Source organism: Electrophorus electricus, chromosome 17, assembly GCF_013358815.1.
Source record: "Electrophorus electricus isolate fEleEle1 chromosome 17, fEleEle1.pri, whole genome shotgun sequence".
Lineage (NCBI taxonomy): Eukaryota > Metazoa > Chordata > Actinopteri > Gymnotiformes > Gymnotidae > Electrophorus > Electrophorus electricus.
Genome location: NC_049551.1, coordinates 7,388,854 through 7,403,205, shown reverse-complemented (window position 1 = coordinate 7,403,205; position 14,352 = coordinate 7,388,854). Strand labels below are relative to the sequence as shown.

General features: G+C 37.7%; 2 protein-coding genes across 3 annotated transcripts; one reads left to right on the top strand and one right to left on the bottom strand.

Moving 5' to 3' along the window:
* Window positions 1–1,931: 1,931 nt before the first annotated feature.
* Window positions 1,932–9,299, top strand: isoc1 (isochorismatase domain containing 1). Of its 2 annotated transcripts, XR_004777053.1 has the most exons (6): window positions 1,932–2,206; window positions 3,305–3,424; window positions 4,197–4,400; window positions 4,963–5,079; window positions 6,318–8,042; window positions 8,095–9,299. XR_004777053.1 is itself a non-coding variant. In XM_027016121.2 (5 exons), exons 1-5 carry the CDS (start codon window positions 1,937–1,939, stop codon window positions 6,462–6,464), a joined length of 858 nt encoding a protein of 285 aa, XP_026871922.2. In that variant the 5' UTR covers window positions 1,932–1,936; the 3' UTR covers window positions 6,465–9,299. The 2 variants fall into 2 exon arrangements, 1 of the variants encoding a protein (XP_026871922.2); XM_027016121.2 differs by having other exon boundaries at window positions 6,318–9,299.
* Window positions 9,300–9,911: 612 nt separating this feature from the next.
* Window positions 9,912–13,862, bottom strand: LOC113581166 (major intrinsically disordered NOTCH2-binding receptor 1-like). Its single transcript, XM_027016119.2, has 3 exons — window positions 13,716–13,862; window positions 12,724–12,966; window positions 9,912–10,943 (listed from the first exon to the last, which is right to left on the bottom strand). Exons 1-3 carry the CDS (start codon window positions 13,860–13,862, stop codon window positions 10,764–10,766), a joined length of 570 nt encoding a protein of 189 aa, XP_026871920.2. The 3' UTR covers window positions 9,912–10,763.
* Window positions 13,863–14,352: the final 490 nt, after the last annotated feature.

The following is a 14,352-nucleotide window of genomic DNA, read 5'->3' as shown; positions in this document are numbered from 1 at the left end:
TCAGCTATACGGGAGCAAGAAGCATTCCTGTGGGTTTATGTATCCTGGAAAAACAGGCAATCAAGGCACAGGTGCAAGTTGTTAGTAATCAGCTGATTTGGGGTGTGTGTGTGTGTGTGTGTGTGTGTGTGTGTGTGTGTGTGTGTGTGTGTGTGTGTGTGCGCGCGCCTGGCGCACCGTGACAGTTATTTTCACTATTTAACATGAATGCACTATGAAAATGGTAGACATTGCTTTATTCATTCCACTGTCTACATTTAGGCTAATTACGAATATTAATTCTACCAATTGTTTGGAATGATTATACTTGAAAGTGATAAGTAAATGTGCAGTAGATTAATGCAGTTCTAGGATGGTCTGAAAAACAGGCAGATTTGATGGAATGGTTTTATCCTTTTAATTGATAATACCAGATTATATCACCATTTAAATTATGACACAACAAAATAACTCTCTGATGTCCTTGAGACATTATCTCCAGGGTTGATTTATTTGCAAATCCTTAAGTATAAACATATAACCTGTACTGATGTGCGGTCTTACACAGAGGAGGCGGAATGTCAGATCCTAGAATGTACATAACAGCTGTTCATGCCAACAGAAACACGTATTAAATGAATCTTGTTATTTGTACAGCTGACTAAAGTGTTACTTTTCAGTTTGACAGTTTCTTCCATCCTTTGTCTAATGTAAGCTTAATTATCATGGCTTATCCTGTCATGGCTCCTCCACTTGTATTGTGTCAGCTTCCGCATCAGCTCATCTTTGGGGACTATTGCTCAGGGGCCATACAGTCTTTGGATGTTGGATCTTGTTGGAGTGCCCCATGTTTTGTGAGGACTTTTCTGGTCTTGACATTAGCATATTCCACCTCTTCTCTTATTGTGCCTGCTGGGTATCTGATGACTGGCAAGACACTATGGCTTTCATCTTATTGCCACTCAATTGGCTTTTGAGGACCTGCTTTATACTATAAGTGCGTGTACAATGCTTTCCTTCTGATTTCTGCCTCTTGGTTCCCGTGTGATTGGAGAATCCCTAGTTATTTGTATCTGTCCTCTACGTCTGTTATACAATGCCATAAACGTTCCTCTTTGGAAGCACTTTGATTAACATTAGTTTGCCTGCATAATACCTTGCTAGTTAACAACAAACAAGCGAGTACAGAAGATGCCGCTTTAGAGGCTAGCTAGTTGGTTTTCCAAGAAAGTAAATCAATACAAAAAGGATCGGTTAAATCAAAATGCAAAATCACAAATAAAATATTCGTTTCAATTAGTGCATATAAAACGCACTGAGAAAGCGCATAAACTCCGCCTGTTGGTGATTTTAAATGACATTCACAGATTATGGGTCTGAACCAATTAGGTTTGTTGCGCCTTCGAGGTCGAGGTGCCTTCAGAACAGTTTTGAGCGTCTTACTGGAAGTACTTGTTACATTTCTATTTTAGTTTCAGTTAAAAGCATTTGTGCACCATACGGTAGTATAGTATAGTAGCTATGTCAAATATAGCCTATTTCAGTATCAAGTATGAACATACGTTTGCATGCTCTCAGGTATTCTTGAGAGAATATTCTTGTTCGTATGCAATTGCACACAATTCTGATATTGAAGCGCTATTTGTATATCCCTCAAAACAAATTTATTGCATTGCCTTTTAACACGTTAAGCTAAACAATCAATGCATTTACAAAACATTTTTGGAAGCTGACCGATTAACCCACACTGAAAAATAATTAGGTTATGTCAGATTTAACTGATATTTCCTATCGCACTGACAACAGCCTACGGGCGTTGTATATAGAATATCCGAAAGTGGCTTTCATTTGTGTATCTGCAACTATTGCGCACCCTCTGGAGGTCAAGGTTGATGGGTCAGATAGGAGCAGATAACCCAGCACCCTCGCTGCTCTTTCCAGTAGTTCTCAAATCATCATGGCGGATACTCACACGCTCAGCAACAATAACCATGTCCCCATTTTATTTTCTTTTTCTGTCTTTTCGCGACCATCGTCTGTCCCCATCGGCTCTGGCTATGAAGTGCTTACCCAGAAGTTTCTATCTATATACGGTTCTCAAATCGACGTGCATCGTAAATTTTTGATTCAGGTGTTCTCCGAGGAATGGGGACAGTACATTGATTTGCCGAAGGGATTTGCGGTATCGGATAAATGCAAGCTTCGATTAGTTCCTCTTCAGATGGATGTAAGACGCTTTCCTTTACTTTATTTGTTAGGTGTGCGTTTTCATTTTGCACGGAGAGGTGCAGTGTTAATACACGCGGGTCAGGCTAGTTGGCGAAACTGACGTTAGGTAGCAGGTAGCGTACTAACTTCGCCGCCTGCACGTTGGATTGTCACGGTGGGGCTAGCTACTAGCTTGCTAGCCAACACGCCACTTTTATAAGGCTTTGCTTTTGTAAACGATAGGTACGGCCCTTTTTATAATATCGAGAACAACACTTAAACGGTCCAACTTGTTGATTGTGTGCAAAGTTAAAGTGAAATGTCATTGTTTTGACATCAAGTTGCTAGCTCGCTATTATTTTTGGGCAAAGGAAGGTCATAAACATTGATTCAGAGTTAGACTCGGGTAGAGACAGCATCTTTAACTTTCACTGGTTTTGTCGCCTTATTACTCGTGCAATTGAACAGTCTGTTTCTGTTAGCAATCTATAAGTCTCATTACGATTCTCAGTTGCCATGAAAATGCGAACAGTGCCGTATTTATATCTGGGGAAAAGTGAAGTTGACGCTCTTAAAATGGGACGCAAAATCCTCATATTTTACAGCTTTGTGTGATGCAGTGGAAATGCACGCATGCGACGCTAAGATCAAACATGTTTTGAGAAAACAAATTAAAAATTGTTAACAAATTGTCAATTTTGTAGGAAACAGCTGTAATTAACTGCATATTGTCCTCTAGTATTGCCATCCTAAATCCCATCCAGATGATTGTATTACTGTGTTACGTATTGTACTGGGTTTAGAGGCAGCATTATGTTTCTGTGATAACCGATCTCCAGTTACAGTTAATCAACAGACTGAACTAGAAACGTGACCATTTGGTTTAGGGTCTATACTACAGTCCTTATGTTTTGGCTTTGTGTAATGCCTATACTAATGGTAGATCGGTTTTACTGAATTCCAGAATGGATGAGCTGGAACCTGGAGTAGATTACACTATCATAAAGTGAAATGGAGTACAATACATTACAGGGAGCTTAATGGGATATAAATAGCAATAAAGGTGAGTTGTTTGCTGTGTGTATTTGAGCTTCTGACTTCTGTTCCCTTCCTGTAGATCGCAACACTGGGCAATCTTTCTCCTGCTACCACTGTTTTCTTCTGCTGTGACATGCAGGAACGATTCAGACCTGCCATCAAGTATTTTGGTGACATCATAAGTGTGGGGCAGAGACTGGTAAGATTGTCATTGTCTGCCCCCATTTATCCCTCTTTCCGTCATAATCCATTTTTCATGGTTACTTGACTGTCTCCGTTCAGTACATTTATAAACAACTGAATGACACTGTGCAGGCTTAGCACTGCATGGAGACAATAAGGTCGGACATTTCTATAGAAGAGGCTTTTTGTAGCATTGTTGCATTTTTGTGAACTCTATTTAGAAACAGTTTATCATTAGGTAAGATGGTGCTAATTGTGACCTTGATTTGCTTTGTGTATATCCTTTGTCCCGGTTTCTCTAGAGGCTGGCTTTTGTGTTGCATAATCCATTTTGGTCATAGATTGAGGTCAATTTAGTCATTAGAGGGGTTTAGTGGGGCTAATTTAAAAGCAACAACCACCAGCAAAATAATGTTTCTCAGTTTCCAATGTTTCTAAATGTCATTTGGTGGCTTATGCTTATTTGAGCATTGATTTCATGAATATGTACCTCCAGTTAGGAATATTAAGTTGTATACACCACCTGAGCTTGTACTTTTTGTCAGTGAACTCAAAAACAGCATTGATGGTTAGCCACTTCTTTAGACAGAATTTTACATATCTTATACTGCCTATCTCCACAAACAGAGTAGCAAAACTGTACCTACAGAGTGAAACAAGTTGCAGGCTCCTAAGATTTGATGTAGTTGAACTAAGCCAAAAGTCTCTTGGTTCTCATTCTGGTTCTCTGCCCATATACTTGTTTTATCTGTTAAGCAGAGGTAAATTTTTGTCCTTGTGTGTTGAAGCTCCAGGGGGCTCGTATTCTGGGGATTCCTGTCATTGTATCAGAGCAGTACCCCAAAGGCCTGGGCAGCACTGTGCAGGAGATGGATTTGAGTGGGGTCAAGATGGTCTTCCCCAAAACCAAGTTCTCCATGGTGCTTCCAGAGGTGGAGGCTGCCCTGGCTGAGGTTCCAGGAGTTCGAAGCATTGTGCTCTTTGGAGTTGAGGTTGGTTGCTCTTATGCCTTACCTACTTGCTAATAATATTGCTGGTTTTTTTTTTAAATGGATGTGTTAAAGTAGTTAATTTAGCTGGTACAATTGTTTGTGCAGGCAATTTGAAGAGTCATGAACTGGAGCATTTTGGGACAACCTGTCTGTTCTAGATTGTTTGTTCTAAGTGTGTGGGATTTAAAAACTTTAAAGTCTCTAAAGAAATGCTTCAAACAACAAATAAATGTGGGTAATATTGAATTAAGTACAGCTTTCTAAATGAATGAAATTTTAGTTTTTCTTTCTAGTTTGTTTCAATCCATCACAATATGGTTGTGTTTGGCTGAATCACCCCTTTTCATTTTAACAGTAGTTTATGGTCTGATTATTTGTAGCACATTACTATCACTATATGAGTTTATTCTTTTATAGTTTTGTAGACACTTTTTATATTGCTTTGTTTTTGTTAAAATTTCATTTAACTTTCATCTTTTGTGTGATGTTTATATGTATTTTGTATGACTGGCAATAGACAGTAAAAATTGCCAACCATAATGTCAACCTGTTGTTCCTGTAGACACATGTATGTATTCAACAAACGGCTCTGGACCTGATTGGGAGGGGTTTTGAAGTACACATTGTAGCTGATGCGACATCCTCCAGGAGCATGATGGACAGAATGTTTGCACTAGAGGTAATCTGCAAAAAAACGGAATATGCCTAAAAAGATGTGGCTTGTGTATGAACAGTCCATGGTTCATGACTCTGATATTTATGTCCTTTGAAAACAAACCTGTGTTGCAGCTTAATACACTTTCCAGCCTGTGGCCTCTTGTTTTGAAGCTGATGAACAGCCAACAGAAATTTGTTTGTCATCAGGGGCTATGGATGGTATTTGAGTGATGACTCACCTTTGTTATTCACTTTTTGATGTGGTAGGATTTAATAGGAACACCCAAGGCTGAAGGGACACACATTCTACACAGTCTTTGATGTTTGATTTCTATTTTACCCAGTGACGTGTCATGGTCACCATTGCAGAGTTTCTAAAGGAGATGACCGATTTCTCATTTCCATGTTGGCCATTGTTGTCTTCTACATTCTACATAGAGCCTTTCTATACAATTCTGCAGGGTACATTGTATTTGTTTGGCACTTTGAGGCATTTGGTAGTTTCTGAGCATTCAGGATTTTCTGTAGAATTCTTCCCATCCGAACCACTAGTAATCATATCATATTGAAAATTGGAAAACCAGGTATATTTTTAGCAGTGGTATATTCTAGATTATAAGAAGATCCGTGTATTTCTACACACATGCAGTTTTCCTTCAGGCTGGTAGAGGCTAATCTTTAATTCTATATTTAAGTGTCAGACATTTTAATATTTCAGGTTATTTTAATTACATTTTTGTTTGTTTCTGCACTATAAGGCTTTACTGTTTGTTTTCGACACTTCTCAGCCATGTTTCTCTTGATATTTACCAGCATAACCAATGTGATTACATTAGGTGTGTGTGTGTGTGTGTGTGTGTGTGTGTGTGTGTGTGTGTGTGTGTGTGTGTGTGTGTGTGTGTGTGTGTGTGTGTGTGTGTGTGTGTGTGTGTGTGTGTGTGTGTGTGTGTGTGTGTGTGTCAATCAGATGGGACCAGGTTGCATTATTTATCCTTGGTCTGTTGGTTGTCTCATACCCATTTGTGTGTCCCTCGGTCTCATAGTGTTTATAGTGCTTTAAATTGGGGTGTTTGCACCAGCACTGGTTTTAGCATCTCAGTGGAATAATTCTTCAGCATAACTAAAAGCACCTTTTGTTATTTCCCATTCTCACAGGGTGTTCAATTTGGTCCAGATATGTTTTTGGTAAGAATATTGATACTTGGTGCGATTTATAAGCTTGTGGTACTGTAGCCTTTTTGTTCATTTTCTCTTGATCAGCGTCTTGCTCGTACTGGGATCATCGTCACCACCAGCGAGTCCATCCTTCTGCAGCTTGTGGCCGACAAAGATCATCCTAAATTCAAAGAGATCCAGAACATCATTAAGGCCAGTGCTCCCGAGTCAGGACTGCTGTCCAAAGTTTGAGCAGAACACGTCGTGCTTGCGTTCACCCGGTTCCCATTTCTGAAGCCGCCTCTAAAATAGCTCTTAAAAATTCTACAGAAGTTGTTTAGATTTGATGCATGAATTTGCTCATTAAGATTTTCAGATGTATATTTAATAATGTATCACAGTTTGTTCCAACATTGTTTTTCTTTGTGGACAGGTAAAAATGGTGGTGTATTTAGGTGACTGTGAATTGTGGCATTTGCTCTTAGATGTCTGTTTGCTTGGCAAAAAATGTAATAGTTTACCTTAAGCTGCACAAGTGTTTATTGGATGCATTGTTTTTGGGGGAAAAAACCCATTTTGAAACAAATTAAGTCAGAAGAATATCATGCCGTTTAACATTTAAGGACACTGAAGTTTTAAAGGTAGACAGCCATGAAAATGGACATGATAGATGTGTGTCCTTACTTTATGAGCCTTTAAACATTTTCTCCTGCTAGACTTTTAGAAAACACTACCCCAAACCCAAGTGTCCACTTAGAATCTGTTTAACAGTCATTTTAAATTTTTATGGCCAAGTAGGTTGGGATAGGTTCATTACAGTGTTGCAGTAATGACCCATGTTGAGTTGCTTGTAAAAATTCAAGACTCTTGGGTGGTGAATTGAAGGTACATTTGACAAATTAATGAACCATAGAAGCATAAGTCGGGCTACTTTAGTTTGTTCAATTCTTGATACCTATTAGAGGAACACTTAGAATTTGGGTAGTACTATTTTCCTGTGGTGTATTGCTTCAATAGGGCTAAGTAGGGAGTGAAATAAACGTATAAGGGACTGTTGTTTAAAAAAATAAATAAATAAAAAATCCCAACCTGTTATCACCTAAACAGCTTCTATTTCCCTTAAAACCTCAGCAACAATTTGTGCTTTTCTTTTTTTTTTCATGACAGAAAACCTATATTCTCAGCTGACTGTATGTTACTGCATTGAAGTCCTCTGAGAGACGAGTGCTGATACCAATAGCAGACTACCTCTCAAGTTACTCATTTTCTCAAACTTGTGAACATTTGTTGCAAGTTATTAACATCCTCCTAAAATCATAACTGTCATTGTATATGAATGCTGCATTAAGAAATGTAATTATAAAAATAATGGTGGAATTAGAATGAGAGAATTTGAAATGGTATGATATATTCTGCAGGATGGTTCAGGCTCATTGACTATCGGGGAAGTTAATCAAAGCTAAAAAAATGTGCTTCACATGTTAATGTTCATAAATTCCTTTAGTTTTAACTTAACCTTGAAAAGTGTTTATTGTCTATTGTCTTTTTTTTTTGTTTTTTGGTTTCTGTGTTTTCTGTTTGACTTTGTGCACAAACGCCCAAGCAGCACTAGTCATGCACTGTATATATAAGCCTGTATAGACTGTAGGTCTATTAGGTCTGTATAGACTGTAGGTCTATTAGGTCTGTATAGACTGTAGGTCTATTAGGTCTGTATAGACTGAAGGTCTATTAGGTCTGTATAGACTGAAGGTCTATTGGGTCTGTATAGACTGTAGGTCTATTGGGTCTGTATAGACTGTAGGTCTATTGGGTCTGTATAGACTGAAGGTCTATTGGGTCTGTATAGACTGTAGGTCTATTGGGTCTGTATAGACTGAAGGCTCCCCACTGCCCTTCCCTTCACTCTGTCATTCCTTTTGTTACATATTTTAATGATCTGAATGCACCAGCTTTTCTCAGACATGGTTTTCTCTCTTTTGATTTATATTAAAACCTTTATTACTGTTTTCATTTGCAAAAAAGGCATGCAAAGACTCAGCCCCACATTGCATAAAAACTTTGGTATGGCGGCATTTTGTAATTTAATAAAAAAATAAAATCAATCACTAGTTGAAAATATCTGGTAGATTCTGCAGCTACAGTTGCTGTCAAACCCTGTGAGGGAAAGGCAGGAAAATGCAGCCGTTTTTGTTCTTTGATGACACGTGTTTATTTTGAAGAAAACTGAATGAATAAGCAAGGTGTTAGTTTTCAGTATTCACATTGATTATAGGAGTGTTCATATTAAAAAAAAAAAACAACTTATTACCATAGCAAGGACTTTTGTAAAAAGTAAAAAAAAAAATAAAAATAAAAAAAAAGTCACATGGAACGTTACTGCCACATGATGTTCACTGTTGTAAATTACATGGGAGAAAATGGCATATAGTAATGGAAAAGCAGACTCAATGATCAGGATGAGGGAAGGCCTATTTTGAGTTCCTCATGAAGAGTAGCATAAATTTTAGTAGTTATGATGGTATGAAAAGTCCCTGTAGTTTCATCATTAAGACTTTGTTCTGATAATCAAGGCAGTAAGTACATAGTTCCAGTCTGAATGATAATTCCTTGTCTCTGCCATGGGTGATGGTCATCACACTGAGCATGCTGTCCTGCACCATTTCTCTCTTTTTTTTTAAATGTGTCTTACACATATTTCATTGCAAACCTCCTGACAAATTGACTCATTGAGACTATTAAGTATATCCAAAGTAAGGGAAAAACTGTATGTAAAACTCCTACTGGTAGTATGAATATCTTGGTAAAACACAGGAATATGTAGTGCCTATTTATGAAAGTCCATACTGATTGTATTTCCAGATAGCCTATTCTTGATGTGACAAAATAGGCTTGTTAACACTACTGTGTAAGAGCATCTACATTTTTGTAACAGCTAATGTGGTGTGTGAAATGTTTATATGAAATACTGTAAGTTTTGTAAATGCAAGCATTATTGATCTATTGGGTAATTGCCCCATAGATCAAAGCTCAAAGGAAATAAGTGGGTAAAGAATCTATGAGATAAAAGTTATTTCTAAACCTTCATTATCCTGCCCAATATGTGATTTATTGATCATGTGAACTAGGTGATATTCAAATTGTGAAGTCATCCTGAAGGCATCCTTTAATAAAAAAAGATGAAGTGTTATAAATTCCATCAGCTGTGGCAAGCTATCTAGTCAAATTAATCATGAATAGAGATCACACCTAGGTGGAGGCATTCTGTTATCTGTGATAACCAATAAGGCGCTGAGAGGACTTGCCTAAGAGATGCTGAAAAGCCAAATTACAAACAAAAGGCAGTCATTTAAAGGCAATAAAAATAATCATTTGCAATATATTTTTAAACACCTCAAACAAGTTCCCCAAAGAGGCCATTACGGTGCTGGCAGACAGCTGAAGCCTTTAGAGTAGAACCATTCTTTGTTGGATAATGTAATGGGTACCAATATTTTTATGGTACTGGAAAAAACATGACACACATCATTCATGGGCTGAAAGTAAGATGAGGTGATCACCACAGGGTAAGCTCTAGATTGTCTAAACTTTGTCCAGCTCCAGTGGCAATGTTAAGGAGAAATACTAATTCTTGTAAGACATTTCTTACAGGAATAAAATTGATTATTGAAGATGATCTGCCAATAGTATATTCCCCCCCAATGCATAGCAGTATGTGAATAGATTGAATGGAATGTAGGCTAGCATAGATGAGACACAGTAACTCATACAAAATATGAATTCTGCCTTGATAATTACAGTTAGACTGAAATTCATCATCAAGATATGCGAGTGTGTGAACGAGAGTGAGAGGACAGTACAAAACTTTGTACACATGATTCTCTGTGACATGTTGATAAAATAATAACTACAGACAGTTCACAATGACAAATAGTACACATCTTGAGGGCATAGTAAATAAGGGAACCATGCTGTATTTCAAGATGATCCCCACCTATGAACAATTTTCATATTATCGAAGGTCTGCAAAAGGAAAACATTTGGTCATTATAATGCTTAAATAATGTATAAATTGTATTTTCTCAATGTGTTACCAATTTGGATCTCTGTATTATGCGAACCTATTAAGACATTTATGCAGTATCAACATCTTTCTGGAGTTTAATTTCACCTAATGCTAAAGTTAACATCAATTATTACAATTCATTGGAGCTCCACAGGTAGTCCTGAGATATGAAATGGCAACAGAGTGTTTTTGAAAATATATATATTAAAAATAGTTATATTATGCACGGTCTAGCAGAAATTATCATACTCCGGCACAACTACTGTTTTAAAAAAGCCATATTTTCACATGGGTTTCAGGCCACTTGGTGGCACTACTGTTCTGTAGGATGTCCTAGGGGCGTTGTACTGCTTCGAATTACACCCTTGAACAAACTCGTTCAATATTCAAACAATACAAGCACTGAATGCACAGATAGATCTGTGTAATGTCCACGTGGGAGAAGTTCAGAGTCATTGCTATGGTTTCACAAATCAGTCTTTACTTCATGTCACCACAATTGGTACTGCAATGACGATCACAAGTAGGCAAATAGACAGAAGGACCAAAGTCAATATTTTACACATCTTGTTTCTTTTCAGTTCTGCTTCTTTCTTCTTCAGGAGGACGTCAAAGCCCGGGGTGTAGAGATCTTCCAGCCAAAAATTTAGTTTCATAGGGTCTTCCTATAAGAGAAGAAAACCATCTTTAGTCATCCTCTAGCCACATTCACCGCAAAGAGAGCATGTTTTAAAAAATAAAACCCTTCTAATGAGTCAGCTCATCACAGAAGGCTGTACAGATGCACTTCAAATGCAGCATCTCAGACTAGAGATTTGATGCAATTCTACATATATATAGCAACAGAATTTGATTTTGTCCATTATGAGGCCAAGACAATCCTTTAAAAATGTCCATGCCAAAAGAAGAGGCAGGATTAACCGTGGGTACTCAAGCCTTTTTTTCAATAATATCAGTCTAATATATTAATATCAGTCTAATTAGTTTAATGGTGAACTAAACATCAGCAAGCATGCTAAAGACATTGATGGAGTTGAGAATACGTTTCCTTTCAGTGGACAAGGGAATTTAAAACTTGCTCTATAATGCTAATTTGGATGTGGCTATCACAATATCGGATTTTCACTGTACGATTATCTTGGCCAAAAGAATTGACGATAATGATATTATTATGATTCCCATATAAATTTTGAACAAAATGTATACAAGACGCTACCCCTTTTATAGAAACTGAACCCACTGAGCATGTCCTGATCAGGCAGAATGGAAAATAATTCATATGAAAGCTGTATATTAGCAGGCTACAGCTCCTTTAGCTACAGACGTATTTGTTGTGCATACATGACCTACAGTGAGTAACTGATGTTTGTCTAGTTAATATATACTTGCTAAATTCCAGTGTATGTCGCTAGAATTAAATGTTTATTAGCCTTTCATGCTAATCTGGTACTGATATTAGTTTATGATGACGATCTGGTATTTATTTTAGCATATGACGCGTGATCATATATATTAGTTGTAAGATAAGTGTTAGGCATCTGATACTTTGCTAAAATAATAATGTTCATAGCTGTAATACTAACCAATGCTATATTATATATTTTGTTTTATATAAATGTTTTCTTCTTTCCTGTATTATTTCAGACCACAACAGCTGTCACCTTTTCTAAAAATCATATGGTGTTTCAAGCCTAGTAAATTTCCAAGTTTACCATAGAAACGTCTCCCTTAGTTAATGCTACTGGTGCTGGATTATTAATATTATCATATGTGTATTATTAACACATAACACATATTATCTGTATTTCATTTTTTAAATATTGCGATTATCGTCAACACCCGCATATTGCCCCACCTCTACTTCAGAAGCATGCTGTCTATGCATCTGAATTATAGAGACATAAAAGGTATTAGGACTTATAAAGTAATTATGGGTCATGTGGTTCTATGCCATTCATTATTAAAAATTAAGCCTGATATTGGGCCTGACTTCTTTGAAAAACCTTGACTTTTGGTGAGGACTGCCCTACTCTTCTTAATCTTCTAATCGTGTATTGGTAGGGTGACATTACATCTGCTGACATTTGAACTCTTTAGGATCAAATAACAGTGTGAGCTGCTTACACCAGTATTTATTGTAACCAGCTTCAATCCCTCACAGCTTTGTCCTTCTGTGCTGTTTACAGCCTTGCAACAGTGTTTTCCTTCTGTGTTTAATACAGTAGTTCTGGGACTCCATGTTACTAATAGAGAAGTATCTGTTAAAGCAAATAAAAACGTTTAACCCTGTGTCCATTTCATAACTACAGCCTCTGCATGTTTTGTAAATTATACTTCAGCGGTAAATAGAAACAACAAAAAAAAACAAAAAAAAACCATGCAGACTCAATCTACTTATCCGGTGTTGCTGTTGGTGTGACCTTCCCAAATAGCATTGCTTTGTACCTTTAGATAATCGGCCAGGTTGCCGTTCGCAGACTGTCTGTCATAGTCCTCAATTGTCCAGCAGGGTCTGGACCTCTGGTTCTCTTCAGTAACAGTCCTTGTGTCTGTGTAGAGGGGATTTTGTTTGAGTTTTGGTTTCAGTGTGAGTGGTGTGACGTGCTGCTCCAGCTCTCTGTCGCTGAGCTTGGGACTGCCCCCCGATGGTGGCAGCTTTTCTGCCCCTCTCACGCCCCTCTGCTCTCTCTAAAGGGGAAAAGAGGATGGAAATTAAGGTGAGAAGCCAATGAAAATGTCAGACATATATTTGACCGGGATATTACTGATGAAAGGTAGGCTTTAATGAGTGATGATGAATTATTTATTCTCCATAAAGATGTCATACTTTGAAATAATCTTGTATAAATAATGAAAGCCTCCGGCAGTAACCTTAGGGTGTTCAGTGAGATTGATTTCACACAGGCTGTGAAATACTGAAATTCACTCAGACTTGGTGTTATTTGTTTCCTGTGAAGAACATTTGTGAAATCTATATAAATGTAATTTTTATGTGTTTCAATAAATTGTGAAACATTACATAGCATTCTTTTGATGTGAGCCTGTCATGGGGAATGCGTGTTCAAATGAGAAATCCATGAGAAATCTCTCAAAAACAAGTTCAAATTCATATTGGAAAAGACAGGTTGAATGATGTAAAGGTCACCACCTTTCTTGCATCTGTATATTAGGTAATATATAACACAGGTAATTACATTTACCTGATGCTTTTATCCAAAGCAACTTACAATTATGACTGAGTACAACTTGAGCAATTAAGGGTCTTGCTCAGGCACCCACCAGTGGCAACTTGTGGTGGGGCTTGAACCAGCAACCTTCCAATGAATGTGTTTTCAAGCCACTGACTTGTCTAAATTCCTTTTGCTCTATTACTCCCCCCCTCTACAGTCAAGCCTGTTGTGATCATGGCACTAAACTGTCTAGCTGTTGGTGCCTACCTGTGAATATAATTTGTTGTGCCATTGCTTCTGGCTGGAAAGCACTGCCCCAATCTGGAACATTCCGTGGGTAGCTGGTAGCATCCCCACGTCGAGCTGGAGAAGTTTCTCTGGATGGTTATTGTTGGGCAGAACGGTGATGTCCATGTTCTTCGCCAAGACAACATGAGCTTCAGTGTCTGACACACTCTTATTGCACTAATTACTTATTAATGAAGAGTGAGCTGTCAGTGGCAGGTTTGTGTAACACAATCTAACACCACTGGCCTGCTGACAGCACTAAACCCACAGGATCTCCCCAATACCGAAAATGTTTCTTGGGTTTTGATTATTTATTTATTTATTTATTTGTCTTTGGGATGGCGAACTTAAATTCAGTCTTTGTGTTCCAGCAAGTCACTTTACAAACAGCTTTTTAGCTTCTTGGAAAAAGATTGGAACACGTTCTGGCTTTTAGAAGACTTACTATTCAATATCTTCTTATTGTACTTCATTAGGGAGCATCTGGTTATGTGCACAATGCAGGTACCTTTTTAGGTATTTTTACACTCCAATTAAAGCCATATTGTAGTTATCCAGTATTTGGCCCCCATTTCTGAACCTCCTTGCACAATCTAATGCTTTGCATACTCTAACA